Raw genomic sequence first — 16394 nt, 5'->3', positions numbered from 1 at the left:
TGCAGAAAACACTGTCAGGCAATTTTAAAAATTAGAGAACTGATTAAATAACTGTTCAAGGAACAGAAAAGAAACACATGCGGCTCTAGTATTTTTAAAGGAATCGGTTCGGAATAAGAACCGGTTCTCCGTTTCTAATCCTACCGCAATGTGATGCATCGGTCTGCCACCTTTCACTGACGGGACTCCTCTGAAATATGATGATAGTGAAACTCAGTCAGGGTTCAAAGTTCTCTACCACTTCCTTTCTCTTCCCCTGCAAACGCTTTAAAAACCAACTGATACAAACGTAACGTTACACAATTCCCCAAAATACAGCATCACACCGACCGTCGGAGGACTTTTGAGTTGTCAGCTCCTTTTAAACTCTAAGCAAAACAACGTTGATTTATTGACCGTGTTATATAGTCATCAGATAATTTGTCAATTATTGTAGAGCTAGAGCAATAAAGGAATCCAGTTAGTGAAGTCCTCAGTTCAAGTAGCTGATAAGAGTTTTGCCTCCGAAGTTTTACCTCATCTAAACACAGCTGTCAATTGTCTTCGTTATCTGTCACTTGACTTTTAAATCGACGCTAATTTGTTCTTTTGAATGATTCAATCAGTCTAAATGATTCAGTTGGCTGGATCCGAACAAAAACATTTCCGATAACTTACATACCTCTTGGATTCTTAGCGTAGTACTTCAAAGGCGCCAAGTCTTGTGATCTGGATTTTAAAGTGCCTCGGTTAAGCAATGCCGACGTAATCTTTCCCAGCTGTCTGCCAGACTAGTACCGTCAACTGGTGCGTCACACTTTTCCCGGCAAAAGCATCTCACAGCTTCCTCACTCTTCTTCAGTCCAGTCACACGGACCTTTCGCGTGGGATAAAGTTTGAAGGGGAAGGGGGTCTGTCCTTGTACGGATAGTACATCGCTGAGGGGTTTTAGTTCAAGAACTGTCTCCTTCCTCAAAAAAAGTGAACTGTTTAGGGGTCAATAGCGCCACCCAACGTCTTGGTTCATTTAGTTTTTTTTAATTATTGTATATTGTATTGTATAATTAATAATACATTTATATATTTTTTTAAATAATTAAAAAACTATTTGAAAGAACTGCAACTGTATTTAAAAATGTCTGGTTGGAATCATAATGCATATAATGTAGGCTATCCATTTCACACATTTTAGATTTATTTTAGAAACATTCTTTTATTCAGCAAGGATGCATTAAATTGATCAAAAGTGACCGTTTAGACTTTTACATTCTGACACACAAAAAAAAATCATTTTCAAATAAATGCTGTTCTTTTGATCTCTATCCATAAATTAATTCTGTATTCTTTAATAATAATAGGAAATGTTTCTTGAGCAGCGAATCAGCATATTAGAATGATTTCTGAAGGATCATGTGACTGATGACTGGCGTAATGATGCTGAACATTCAGCTTTGATATCACAGGAATAATTTAAGATATTAATTTAAATGTTAAGATATATTAAAGCAGAAATCAGTTATTTAAATAGTAATACATTTACAACATTACAGTTTATAAATCTATATCTTTAACAATCTTTAAACCAACTCTTTAACAATAGTGTATATTAAAAGGATAGTTCACCCAAAAAGGACCATGTTGTCCTCATTTACTCACCCTCAAGTTGTTCCAAACCTGTATGTGTTTGTTTCTTCTGTTGAACTCAAAAGAAGATATTTTGAAGAATGTTGGTAATCAAACAGTTTAACAGTTGAATCAACAGAAGAAAGAATCTCATACAGGTTTGGCATAACATGAGGGCGAGTAAATGATGACAACATTTTCATTTTGGGGTGAACTATCCCTTTAAACATTCTGTATTGTCACATGTAAGACCAACATAAGAATGCTTGCAAAAAGCAGAAACAGCAAATCATTTCTTCATCTTTTATTTCTCATTTTGTCTCTCTTCAAGGGTATCAGCAGGACTGTTTGGTGCGCGTTGTCACCCACAATAGGGGCAAACATTCAGAGAGAACATTATCAGATTGTTAAAGCTGTTAACAAAAGTTGCAGGTTAGGTTGTCAAGTCTATGTAGGGGTGACCAGGAACTAGAGATAAAATCCTACTCCATTATCACTAAACCAGCAATTCATGTCGATTTGAAGTATTGTCTGCTCACTTCCAGCAAATCCAAAAGCAATGCACAGTACATCCTTGTTACGTCTTTGTTTCCTATTCTAAGAATACAAGTCTATAATAATATATCTGGGTAAATACATTTCAGGCTCTTGAACGCAGCCTGGCAAGTATGGAGAATCACACTTTGGTGCTATATTAGTTTCACTGGACTCAAAGCAAAGTTTCATACAGGGCCCCATCATTCCTGCAGGTCTTATTTTGTGTGGTGTGAAAGCCAGAGTTACAACAGTATATGTGGAAAGAGCTACAGTACAATGCTTCTCGAGGACAAAAGTGACAGATCATGACTAAAGTGCTAAAGTGAGGAGCTCTGCGGGTGGACGAACACATGAGCACCAACAGGCCAATGAGAGACAGGCAGAGATTTACACTTAAACATACACAAACAACACTCATATTATGGTTAAGGCAGGTAGTTTCAAGCAGTCAGAGTGCGTGACGGACATGTCCAGCAGGAATTTTACACTGAATATGGTTCAATTACAGTCATAACCTAAGTCAACCTAAGCCCAAAGTGCTCATGTAATAACTGCCTGTCGGAAACTAAAACAGCCAAAAAGTGTTTTAAAATTCTCAATTCAAACATTTTGCCACAAAACACAAAAAAGACCACATTAAGGTGGTTTCTCAAATTGTTTCCATAATAGTCACCCATCATGTTGTGAAATGTGGCAAAATACATAAAGGTTTTTGCTATGCTTTGACCTCACAGTGTATGTTCGATTCTTCTGAGGCTGTGCTATTCTGCTGACGTGGATAGACAAATACATCACACCTTTTCATAATACTTCACAGGAAAACTAACATTCTTACACCAACATATGCTGTATTTAAACATGCCACAAAACTAGATGCGCTGATAGCTCGTTGCTGGAGCAGGGATTCAGAGAAATTGTGTGAGGCTGTCTGATGAGAAGACGGATTAACATCTCCTATGACATGTCAACGGTAAAATCACCTTTATACATCTTCACAATGTTAAATAAATTCAATGTGAGAACAGCTACAACATTGGAAGATTTTGATATTGTGGAAGGACTTAGCGGGGGTCGTCTGGGGCTGCGATCTTCTCCAGACTAGGCTCCATGCCCCAGATCTCACGGGCGTACTGGCCGATGGTGCGGTCACTGGAGAACTTGCCACAACCAGCAATGTTGTGGATGACCATCTTGGTCCATTCTTTAGTATTCTGTTTGAGAATCAGGAAGAGAAACAAGCTTCGAGTCAGTTCCAGCATTGTTGTGTTTCTGTTGTGTACAGCCCTTTCAGAACAATGAACGTTAAGTACTATTTCCATCTATACATTTCGAGTGAATTGTATCACATATTTCCAAATAAACTGATGGAACAGCTGTCATGAATGTAAAATGACATGCTAGTGTACTCCTAATAAAACAAAATAAAAATGGTAGCAAATATACACATTTAAAATGTAGGTAAAATCGACCAAAAGTATTAATCGCTCATCTTGTTCACATACACTACCGTTCAAAAGTTTGGGGGCTGTAAAAAAAAAAAAAAAAAGTATCTTATGTTCATGAAGGCTGCATTATCTTTATATATATATATATATATATATATATATGTGTGTGTATGTTTGTGTGTGTGTATGTATATATATATATATATGTGTGTGTGTGTGTGTGTGTGTGTGTGTGTGTATGTATATATATATATAATATATATATATATATGTATATAATACACTGAAAACACTAATATTGTGAAATATTATTACAATTTAGAATAGCTGTTTTCTATGTGATTATACAGTGAAGTGTAATTTATTCCTGTGATCAAAGATTCCTGTGAGCATTCAGCATCATTACTCCGGTTGATACAAGCATGATACATGTTTTTCAGGATTTTTTGATAAATAGAAAGTTTAAAAGAACAGCATTTATTTGAAATAGAAATTTTGTAACATTATATATGTTTACTGTCACTGTCACTAAAAAATTACTGACTCAACTTCCTGAAAAACACTGAAACATTACTGGCGTCATACAATATCATATTGTTTTAATACAAACCTTATACAAGGCGCTGACTTTCTCCTGACTTTTAATGTAGTCTTCATAGTCAGCGAACACCTTGAACCTGCAGTCACAACCAAAGTGTAATTTATATGATCAGTATTAAACTCTTGTGCGAAAGAGAGTGTAAAATTATTATGATTATTATTAAATCACAACTATGAGTTTCGGTTTTTCTTACCTGTCATGGTGCATCAGCATCTTGACAATGTCTTGAAACTGGTCAGGCTCTGCAGGGCTGAAGAATCCTTTAGAAATCTGATCCATAGCTTGTTTCAGTTCTGGAATGCGGTTATAATACTCCATGGCATCGTATCTGGAAATAAACAAACTTCAGTTAAGTTAAACAAGACTGTATCTAACACCCTCATTTGTAACCTTTCCTTTAGTTCAAAAAATGAACAACACTTTGCTAATCCTTATTTTGCTAATCACTACATCTATTTAAGTGGATGACGTTTTAATAAAATAAATTTCAATGGATAAACTTTTTGTAAACATGAATAAATGAATGCACTAAAAAAACTAGACTACTGCTATTCAGAAAAATTGATCATTGAAGCTTATGTCGTCACCCTTTCTTATCCAAAGCTTCCACATCCTTCACTCTCATGCCGAAGATGAAGAGGTTCTCCTCTCCCGCCTCTTCAGCCATCTCCACGTTAGCCCCATCCATGGTGCCGATGGTCAGAGCTCCATTCAGCATGAACTTCATGTTGCCTGTTCCAGAAGCTTCTGTTCCTGCTGTGGAGATCTGCTCGGACAGGTCAGCCGCAGGGATGACTGTAAAATGACAGAAAGAAGTAAGCAAGGCGAGAAGTGTGAGTAAATAAGACAAGAAGCTGACCCAATATTAAAATCTGTTAGTCAGTTTGCATGCTACCTTTCTCAGCCAGGGTAACCTTGTAGTTCTCAAGGAAGATGACTTTCAGACGATCTCCCACCACACTATCATTATTTACCACTTCTCCAATTGCCGTGATCAGTTTGATGATCATCTTGGCTGTGTGATACCCGGGGGCGGCCTTGAAGATGCATGATTAAGCAATTAGCATTCAGATTTCAGTAGAACAGATCGGACTGGTCAGTGAAGTGTCATTCTCACCTTTCCTCCAATCATAATTGTCCTTGGAGTCCAGGCCTTGTTAGGCTCCTTCTTGATGCCTGATCAGACAAAATAGTCAAGTTAAAGGGATAGTTCACTTTGAAATTAATTTTTGATATGTTTTAGCTTACCTCAAGGGCATCCAAGATGTAGGTGTCTTTGTTTCCGCAGTAGTTTCAATTTTGATATTTTTAGGTCAAACCGTTCTTGTCTGTCAGTCATATAATGCAGGTCGATGGTCATTGTCTCAAAACCCAAGCACAGAGTCCAAATTAAAACAATTCCCCATCGTCCAAATTAAACAATTCCCCATCGTAAGTACACATTGATGGCCTAAGACACGAAACGAGCGGTTTGTGTGAGAAAACGAACAGTATTTATATTGTTGTTATCTCTTGAACACAGCACACGTCCAAATGATCTGATGGCGCGGGCGGGTATAGATATATAAATAGATGTCGCCTTGGCTACGGTTTCGTTCCAATGAACTGCAGTAGCGAAGGCGACATCTAGTGTATACATCTATATCCGCCCGCGGGCGGGTATAGATGTATACACTAGATGTCGCTTGGCTACGGTTTCGTTCCAATGAACTGCAGTAGCCAAGGCGACATCTATTTATATATCTATACCCGCCCGCGCCGTCAGATCATTTGGACGTGTGCTGTGTTCAAGAGATAACAACGATATAAATACTGTTCGTTTTCTCACACAAACCGCTCGTTTCGTGTCTTAGGCCATCAATGTGTACTTACGATGGGGAATTGTTTAATTTGGACGATGGGGAATTGTTTTAATTTGGACTTTGTGCTTGTGTTTTGAGACAGTGACCATCGACCTGCATTATATGACTGACAGACAAGAACGGTTTGACCTAAAAATATCAAAATTGAAACTACTGCGGAAAAAAAGACACCTACATCTTGGATGCCCTTGAGGTAAGCTAAAACATACCAAAATTTTATTTCAAAGTGAACTATCCCTTTAAGTACACTGTAAAAAAAAGTTGTAAATAAAGTAAAGATTATTGGAGTACGTTTTACAGGAAAATACTCTTTCAGTCTTTCCACTTCAAAATATCATGTTTAATTTAATGTTACTTGCCGTTTCTTAGTAATTATTTGTGAAATTTATAAGCAATTTCTGAGTGAAAATTGTTTAAAAAAATCCTACACCAGGGCCTGGTTTCACAGGCAGGGCTTAGATTAAGGCAAGATTAGGCCTTAGTTCAATTAGTACATCTAAATAGCTTTAATAAACATGTCTTAGAAAAAAAACATTACTGGTGTGCATCTTGAGACAAAACAATGGCACTGACATATTTTAAGAGATATCAGTGTAAGATGCTTTCAGTTAAAACAGCTCAAACATGCATTTTAGTCTAGGACTAGGCTTCAGCCAAGTGTTTTTCAGTGTAGGCTATCTTGGGAAAGGAATACTAGCTTTCCGCTTAGTGTATACGGCACAGTACACACTGCATACTGCCTACTAAATAAATAAAAAAATGTAAAAAGTTATGCAAATAATGTTCCAAACGTTCCAGTAACATGCTAGAGATATGCATTAGTTTGTTTCGAAACTTATTACCAAAATAATTCGCTGTTTCAAGAAAAACTTACGGTTGTAGAGGGTGATGATGTGCAGACAGTTCAACAGCTGCCTTTTGTATTCATGGATCCTCTTCACGTGGACATCAAACATGGAGTTTGGGTTAATCTTCACCTTGTATTGTTCCTCTAGAAGCGCTGCAAATTTCATTTTATTCTCCTGAAAACAGCAAAGCAACAGATATGCCATGTAACGTTCATCATTCTCATATAAATGATGATTCTTGCACTAAAGTTCACTTTGAAAGTGGATTCTGTCTCACCTGTTTGACTTTAGCAATGTCTCGAATTAAAGCATCATCATCCACAAACTTCAAGAGTTTCTTCAGCTGGCATAGGTCGCGAATGTAGTCCTCTCCAATTCTCTAGCGATTAATATAAGACAGGGATTTTCGGTCAATAATGACTCTTGAATGGCTTTCCTAAAGCTTCCAAAATGTATTTCCGAAGGTTATGGTACTTTTTGTATGTTCCTCAGTAGTGTTTAACGATAACTTTTTTTTCTTATCAGCAATGTTCCTCACCTCAGCGATAACCTCAGCCAGTCCAGGGTTACACATGACAAGCCAGCGACGAGGTGTGATACCATTGGTCTTGTTCTGAAACTTCTCTGGGTCCATTTCATAGAAGTCCTTAAAACTGTACACAGAATCAACCCCACCAAATTAGATACAACTGTTTTTTAGCCGTAAACATCTGTGAGTTATTCACCAGGGCTAATTCTGAGGCAATGTGATTAAGTCATAAAGAGGGACAAAAATTTGGAATTACATATTGTTGATATAAATTTTGACATTTAATTTGCAAATGTATGAATGTCATTGCACTGGACAACAATGCTTGTGCTATCTTTCTTTAAAATACTGTAAATGCTACTTGGTTTATACACTACCATTCAAAGTTTAGGCTTTATTTGGAAGAAATTAATGCACTTTTTCAGCATGGATGCATTAAATTGATCAAAAGTGACAGTTAAATTAAATTACTATTTACTATGCCATCACAATAATAAATTACAATAAAATATATTAAATAGCAGTTGATTTGGACTGTAATAATATTTTCCAATAATATTACTGTTTCTACTGTATTTTTTATATAAAAACATTAAAAACCCAAATTTTGAACAGTATTATATATTTTTAAATGTGGCTTAAGTGTCCAGATACTTTTTGAGGCTTCTATGTATTCTAATATAAAAAGAAAGTTAGGAGACATACACAGTGTCTTTAATAATGTCGGAGTGGATTTGTGCCACGCCATTGACTGCATGAGAGCCAACGATGCAGAGATGAGCCATGTTGATCTTCTTCTGACATCCCTCCTCAACGAGAGACATGCGTCTCATACGGTCATAATCACCAGGGTAGAGCGCAGAGATCCGCTAAGAAACAGGAAAGAAAATGTAAGGTCAAAACAGAGTTAAATGTACATGGGAAGTTACTTTTCTTCATCTTAGATTTACTGGATGCTGAGTCATGCAGAGCAGAGGAGTTTGTTTAAATAACCTCACACAGCACAATTGACTCCTTATTTGGAGTCAACACAGTCCTACATTCCAAATGCAGTAACAAATCTCCCAACCCCTTCAAAAAACATTTTTTTTTTTTTATCTACAATAATGTTCAAATGCAATGTTCCATGAAGATAATGTCTGTTCCCAGACCTCCAGGTGACGTCGGTTAATCTCGTAGATGATCTCTAGGTGACGGGGGAGAAGGTTTTGGAACAGGTCAACGGGCCAGCGTTCCAGGGCTTCTGGTAAAACGGTGTGGTTAGTATATGCACAAGTACGCACAGTGATGTCCCACGCCTGAAAAGAAAAAGAGAATGACAGAAAGTCACAGGAGAGTGAGAGAGAAAGAAAAATTAGAAGAAGTAGAGTAGTACAACATTATGGCGTTGGTCTACATGGGCAAATTTTCATTCTAGAAATGTAAACTTTATGTATGGTAACACTTCACAATAAGGGTTAATTTGTTAACATTAGTTAACTACATTGGTTACCATGAACTAATAATGAAATACTTCAACACTCTTTAAAATCAAGGTTCCAAAAGAGGGTTTTCACAGCAATCCCATAGAGGAACAATTTTTGTTTCCTCAAAAAAAACGTTCAGTGAGCAGAGAGAACCATTTTTTCTTCTAAAGAAACTTTTTCAATGATGAAAAAACTTTTGTGCAATGAAGGGGTTACATGGATTCTTCATGGAACCATAAATGGCAATAAAGAACCTTTATTTCTAAGAGTGTACAACATTTATTAATGTTAGTCGATGTAATTTCAACATTTGCCAATACATTTTTAATCAAAAGTTGTATTTGTTACCATAATGCACTGTGAACTATTTTAACTATCTACCATTTTGTAAGATTAATAAATGCTTTCAAATATATATATTGCTCAACGTTCGTTCATGATAGCTAATGCATTTACTAATGTTAACAAAAAAAAACTTATTGCAAAGTGTTGCTTTATGTCCCTGTATTACCCTTTTATCAATCAACTGAATAGTCCTACAGTTTGACTGCAAATCCTTTTTTAGGCATGTTAAAGAAGAAGATGTGAATTTCCCACTCACCGTGTCCCAGTTCAGCTTCTCGTCATCCATCAGTATTCTCATCAGTTCAGGGATGGCCATTGCAGGATGAGTGTCATTCAGCTGTATAGCAACCTGAACAACACAGAAAAAGCAAAGAATCTCTGTAGTAGTTTTTAAATGTGAAACCAATTTTGTTTATCCCAATGCATTAAGTTTTATTGCTCAGTCTCATTAATATGAATAAACGACACCAGATACAATGTGAATTGTGTTGAATGTTCTCTACACCCCAGCATCTTAACATAAATCAAAGTGCTCCAGGGATGTCCTACCTTATCTGGCAGTGTGGTCAGATCCATGCGCACTTCCTCAATTGAGCCGAACTTGGAAGCTTTGAACCTGCGGATGATGTCTTGGAGAGTTGCAGCCACCACAAAATACTCCTGCTTCAGACGCAACTCTTTCCCCTCAAAGAACTGACATACACAAACAGGAGGATTCGTTTACATTTAGGCTCCAAGGGTCATGCGATTTGTTTCTTAACATGAACCGCTTGAGTTGCACTCACGTTGTCGTTAGGGTAAAGCACACGAGAGATGTTCTCAGCTAGATTCTTATCCAGAACGGCCTGGATGTAACCACCAACATTAACTGTTCAGGAAGACAGAAAGTCAGTCATAAGATATAAGGCTCAAAGATACGGAATACCCATTCAACAGTTTGGGGTCAGTCAAATTTTGTTGAAATAAATTCATACTTTCATTCAGCAGGGATGCATTAAATTGATCAGAAGTGAAAGTAAAGACATTTATAATCAGACAAAAATTATTTTCAAATAAATGCTGTGCTTTTAGACTTTTTAGAAAAAAAAAATGTATCACAGTTTCCATAAAAATATTAAGCAACACAACTGTCTGTATATTAAAATAAAGTGATTATTTTTAATTTGTAACACTATTTCAAAATATAAATGTTTATTGTTGTATTTTTTATTTTAAAAAATGCAGCCTTGGTGAGCATGAGACCTTTTTTTCCCAAAAACATGAAAAAATCTTACTGACCACAAACCTTTGAACAGTTGTGTATTATGGACACAAATGGAATAGATCAGAGTTGATTTTATAAATAATATTACAAGTTATTTTCATAATAATAAATGAACGATAAAGCTTATGGTTGGTTAAAATGTCTGATGATCATTGACTGATTGATTGATTGAAGAGAACTCACAGTCTTTGAGATGGAATTCACATGGAGCTTTGGCAGACCAGAGCCTCATTGTGTTAACAATGTTGTTTCTGTATCCCGGGACAGGTGTGTCATAAGGGAGAGCAAGGATCACCTGGTGAACCAAACAGGAACAGATTTAATAGGAAAACATAGAGATACGTCTGTAAAAATGACACAATTCTACAGCATGTAGCATCTGAGTCTTGCATATTGGCCGTTCTGCTTTAGCTCTACTGAACTTCCTGATGTACACTCAGTTCAAACGTTTGAGGTCTGTAATGTTTTATGGTAACCAAGGCTGCATTTATTTGATAAAAAATACAGTAATATTATTAGAATTTAAAATATTATTCCTGATGCAAAGCTGAATTTTCAGCATCATTACTCCAGTCTTCAGTGTCACATGATCCTTCAGAAATCATTCTAATATGCTGATTTGCTGCTCAAGAAACATTTCTTATAATTATCAATGTTGAAAACAGTTGTGCAGCTTCATAGTTTGTGAAAAGCATGATACATATTTTCAGGATTCTTGGATAAATAGAAAGTCCATAAAACAGCATTTAACATTATGCTTTATATTTTGTAACATTATGTCCTTACTGTCACTTTTAAACCATCTTTCCTTGCTGAATGAAAGCATTAATTTCCTCTAAAAGCAAAAATTATTTTACAATATGAAAAATGCCATTTCCATACCAATTAAATGCAGATACATGGTTTCTATGCTCTCACCTGTGTGTCCACCCATTTCACTCCATCAGGGTGGTGCTCCACCCGACCATAGAAATGCACAGGACGCATGTACTCAGGCCGGGCTTTTTCCCAAGGGTTTCCATAGCGCAGCCAATCATCCGCCTCCTCCACCTGTCAGATGATGTCAGTTGTTTACTAAGATCCAAATGCATCAAAGGAAGAGAAATACATTTCACTGAGATATTGTTGCAAGTTTGTTTTACCTGCCAGCCCTTCACGATTTTCTGATTAAAGATTCCAAACTCATAACGGATTCCATATCCATACGCTGCCAGGCCCAAGGTTGCCATGGAGTCCAGGAAGCAAGCTGAAGAGGAAGAGAAATTAAAGTGAATCAAAGCACCAACTCGACAGTGCAAGCCTCCATTAATCTTGTGATCAGCACGTTTAAAGAGACTGAGTTCACCTGCCAGTCGACCAAGGCCTCCGTTGCCCAGGCCAGCATCCTCCTCCATGTCCTGCAGCTCCTCCATATCCAGACCCAACTGAGAAGAACCAGAATATGAGAGTCAGGCAGGACCAAATCCGGTGAATAACTTCTCAGAGTACAAAACATGCCCTGTTGCATGGTTTCATCTTTCATCAACATATCTTTATAGTCATTCTCAGCATAGCAGTGCTGATCTACAATGATTTGCATTTCATATTCTAATGAATAGGATTAAAGGACCAGGGGCAGCTAATCCAAGATGATCAGTATTACAGTACCTATAGCACCAGATCTCCTCCATATGCTCTTTCTCTATTTATGATTATGCTATCACTGATGATGATAATTACTGATAATGGCCTCTTTTCTTTATACAAAATTATTTTTTAAAGTTTAAGTATTGAGGTTAGTGGAATAATAACAGATAATGTTCCCCAGGTATTATAGATCTCCTCTATTTGGACAAATGAATATAGTCCCACCCCATACACACCACTGGTTGAGCCAATGTTGTTATGTAGAGTGGCCACTCACACAGATTGCAGTTCCCACTAGGGGCGCAAAAATGACACAATTATTTACTTCCATAGATAAGAGTGCTGCAGGGATGGCAACCACAAGTAAAAAAAAAAAAAAACATTTATATAACATAAAATATATATTAATAGCCCATTGTGATTTTTTAAAGCTTTCACTTGTCTTTAAAGGTGACATATTATGTCCCTTTTCACAAGATGTAATATAAATCTATGGTGTCCCCAGAATGTGTCTGTGAAATAACAGCTCAAAATACCCCCCAAATAACTTATTATAGCTTGTCAAATTTGCCCCTTTTTGGGTGTGAGCAAAAATGTTTGGGTGTGGACATTTCTGAATGGTTAGTGGATACATTTATGTAGTTGTTGTGGCGTTACATTAATTCATCGACTTGCATGTGACGTCATGTTTAACTTTTACACAAGTTGACACAGTTCCCTGAGCTCTTTATAAGACAGCTGTGACATTCTTTGGTCAAATAGTCTTCAGTGCTCGTCTGTGCAGGCAATGACAGAACAGTTTGCATGCTTTGCTGGAACTTTTGCCATTGTGTTAGAAATTACACTGTTGTCGCTTGTGAAAACCAAATGACAGCGCCGTGGGTGGAAACGTGCAGATTAAGGGGTGGTAATATTATAATAAGATCCCCTTCCTGCGTCAGAAAGGGAGCGAAATCTCCCTGCGAAAATCGGCTTATTTTTTTACATGCTTACAGAGAAAGGCTTACCAAAACAAAGATACTGGGTTGGTAGATGCACCGGGGACCCGATTATAGCACTTAAACACGGAAAAAGTTAGATTTTCATGATATGTCCCTTTTAAAAAGACAGTTATAAGTGGCTAAATGGAATTACAAAGGTTAAATGTCATCATGTCGAACAGGTAAACTCATCAACACACTAGTCCGTTTCACAGCCTCGTTGTGTTTATAATTGTGCTCTTTCTAACTCAATCTATCAGTGAAAATGTTTAGCTTAGAGATGGTGACGTTGAGGTCATGCGACCGTGGTGTAATTCGTTTATAGCCTACGTTTAGATTTTGACTTGTATTTAGGCTTCAGAATTCATAAAAGTTCAGAATGCTTTTGACACAGACTGTGGTTTTTGACAAGGGAAGTCGCAGGGTGATGCTAACTTCAGTGTTGGCCAACAAAAATATGTCATCCCAGCAGAACTATTTGCTTTTTGCAGTGTTCAGTTGCACATATCTCCTCTCACCTGATAGATGGCCTCGTCACAAGCATTCTCCAAAGCTAAGTTTACCATGGTGTTTTGAAGGGTCCGACCCATGTAGAATTCCAAAGAAAGATAGTACACACGCTACAAGTGGAGACAAAGAAGAAGAAAGGGGAAAAAAAAGGTAAAGACAAGATAATTAAAAGTGAAAAAGAATTGTGCATTTTTTTAATAAAAGTGTTTTTTAATACTTAACACCAACAGCTGAGAGCCATTTAGAGCAACAGTGAAGTAGGAGCCATAAAAGCCCCTGCTGAGCAGACAAATAATAGTGACAAATAATATTGTGACAGGTGCGCAACACAAGCCTAATCTGTATTCCATGTCTTGAGACCTCATTGACCGCCAGCGCAAAACATTCAATCGTTGAAGATTGCCCAATGACACAACTAGCATGGAGGATTTGCTAGTAAACAAAAGCTAGCTTGTGATATTTCAGTCTCTTGTCTATAAATGATAATAAAGGTTAGGAAAGAATGATGTTTGTGTGCTGTGTCTCTGGCACATGTAAAAATAGCAGCATTAGCTGTCAGCGTTTAAGGTTAAATACTCTGTCAGGATGCCAGCCACCCAGATAAAGATGACACAAATACCAAATACAACAGTGTCCTACCCTTCAATCATTTTTTTTTTTTTTTTTTTTTTTACTTGAAGTATTTTTATTATTATTTTAGAATACAAAAAATGAGAAAATATCATTTTAAATTTCCAGTAGGAATTAGGCAAGCTCCGGTTTTGTGATTACTTATGCGTTCCTTTCCCAAAGCAAAATTACAGTTTTGGACTTATGAGTAAAATAATGTCTGTGGTAGACATTACTAAGTTGCTAATGAGGGCTAAAATGATTGACTAGCCTCTTTGTGACAACCTTCTTATACTGTCTATGGTGACAACCAGCTTTCCTATTTCAGGTTTTAGGACTGGACGACGTACTGAACGTTGTAAGATGGAAAGGACCAATCACAATTATGTATGCAAATGAGCACAAGAAAGAAAAAAATCACAATGAGGTACGCATCAATTATAATGACATTGTGATGACAACAACATCGGATAACGATGGGAGATTTTAAAATTGTAATTTAAACGAGTAACGTCAAATTATGTAAAATAAAGTTAAATAAATAAGGTTTTCGTCTGGAATGAGTATATTCAGCGGTTCAGCGTTGTAATCTGAAAGATTTTGCGAATAATATGCATTACAGAAATTGGGTTTTTAGATTTTTGCTACTTGTTTAAATACAAGAATGTGCACATATTGAAATAACTCGCACTCAACGATTCAAAAATAATTAGACCTGTTGATACTTGTCAAGGGCACATAGAAAAGCTCTTCATACATTCTGTGGGACATTGAATGAAGGAGCTCCTGACATCAGTCATGGAGAGATTATGTAATTATTGAAAAAAAGCCCTACCATCTGCTGAAACATTAGCATTAATCGTCATTCCCTGGTGCAATACAAATACCTCAATATTAAACCTTCAAAAAGGATATAGATGTTTCTTTTTACATTTTGCAATGTTGCTACTCTACTGCGCAACATAATGTCCCCTAATGTGTGATCCGACCCCTCCTCCCTCCTGTCAGTGGTGTACGTGCGGCCCCGATCTGTAGGATGAAACTGCGGCATTCGAGTATCTTACTTTCGGGTCTTTCTCGTAGTAATGCTGCTGCGTCCGGATCCATCTTCCCACCAAATGGTCGCGCACGGTGTGCGCCAAGGCGAAGTAGTAGTCGCGCTTCGTTGCAACATTACGGTCCTTAACCAAAGTAAAGTGCAGATGGCGATTAAAATTGGTCTTGAGGTCCGAGACGTTTTCAACCCCGGCGAGACCTCGCACGGAAATTTGCTTCCTCTTCTCTTGGTCCGTCAGTGGCTTGGACATCTTGTAGACTGTTATATAATAGTGGGTTTCGTGCACCAGGAATATTAGTCTACGAGACTACGTGATGCCTGCTGCCTGCTGCGTGTGTTGCGACTGTTTTCTTTTTTTTTTACAGTCTATGGTTGCGACGCGCGTCACCGTGATCTCCAAGCTGATGCTTCAGGGTCAAGCGCGCTCATTGGCGGCGCGCACACTCTCTCTCTCTCTATAGGCAATATACATGACTACTATATATTTACAGGCTGGGCGGGCCATAACAAATTTAGGCAAGGCACGTTTATTTATATAGCACATACACAATGGTAATTTAAAGTACTTTAAATAAAAAATTGTAAAGCATAAAATAATAAGAACAGGTTAAGAAATAAAAAGTAAAAAGAAATGGAATGATAGTTCCCAGAAGACAATTGTGAAATACTAATTACAAAATACTGGTAAAAACTTAGTTGACCACCGAGTCACTGAATTGGCACACTGCTAACCGAGGGGACAGGACATGAGAAAAAAGAGAAGTTTGACACTGCATCAGTCTCACATCACTCAAAGTGCTAAAATTTAACAAAATTGACATCAGTGTCCATCAGAAACCAAATTATTAGCTAACAATGTCCCCAGGAAAACCTTCTATGAGCCATATGGATCTTGTTACTGCGGCCCCATATTTGTTTCAGTTTCAGCAATAATCCACATTTTCTGACTGCACTTTTATCTCCTTGTACCCTGTGCACAGCAGGCGTACCAATTTAAAAGTAAATTTAAGCCAAAAATACTTAAGTTAAAGACAAATTACTTTTTTAGTTTTGCAGTGAGATTACACTCTAACAATAGAACTAATGAAACAGAAACAGACCTTAAACCCACAA

General features: G+C 37.2%; 2 protein-coding genes across 4 annotated transcripts in view; both read right to left on the bottom strand.

The window, feature by feature from the left end:
• Positions 1-951, bottom strand: part of clcn5b (chloride channel, voltage-sensitive 5b) — a 28972-nt gene extending 28021 nt beyond the window's left edge. Inside the window, exons 1-2 of one of the 3 annotated variants that reach the window (XM_084405308.1) lie at positions 662-951; positions 145-190 (exon numbers count right to left, since the gene is read on the bottom strand). The gene's annotated coding sequence lies outside the window, so the exon portion shown is untranslated. The remainder of the gene's footprint in view (positions 1-144; positions 191-661) is intronic. The other 2 variants (XM_084405310.1, XM_084405307.1) reach the window with 2 other exon arrangements.
• A 940-nt stretch (positions 952-1891) lies between these two features.
• pygmb (phosphorylase, glycogen, muscle b) lies at positions 1892-15727 on the bottom strand. Its single transcript, XM_084403648.1, has 20 exons — positions 15289-15727; positions 13624-13725; positions 11845-11923; positions 11642-11745; positions 11418-11549; positions 10683-10794; positions 10021-10103; positions 9785-9928; positions 9492-9584; positions 8576-8722; positions 8130-8293; positions 7434-7548; positions 7173-7274; positions 6922-7069; positions 5303-5361; positions 5081-5222; positions 4773-4980; positions 4379-4513; positions 4195-4261; positions 1892-3350 (listed from the first exon to the last, which is right to left on the bottom strand). Exons 1-20 carry the CDS (start codon positions 15529-15531, stop codon positions 3201-3203), a joined length of 2529 nt encoding a protein of 842 aa, XP_084259774.1. The 5' UTR covers positions 15532-15727; the 3' UTR covers positions 1892-3200.
• Between the last annotated feature and the right edge of the window lie 667 nt (positions 15728-16394).

This window comes from Rutilus rutilus (genome assembly GCF_951802725.1).
Source record: "Rutilus rutilus genome assembly, chromosome: 3".
Lineage (NCBI taxonomy): Eukaryota > Metazoa > Chordata > Actinopteri > Cypriniformes > Leuciscidae > Rutilus > Rutilus rutilus.
The sequence above is the reverse complement of the archived record's forward strand: the minus strand, read 5'-3'. Positions and strand labels throughout refer to the sequence as shown.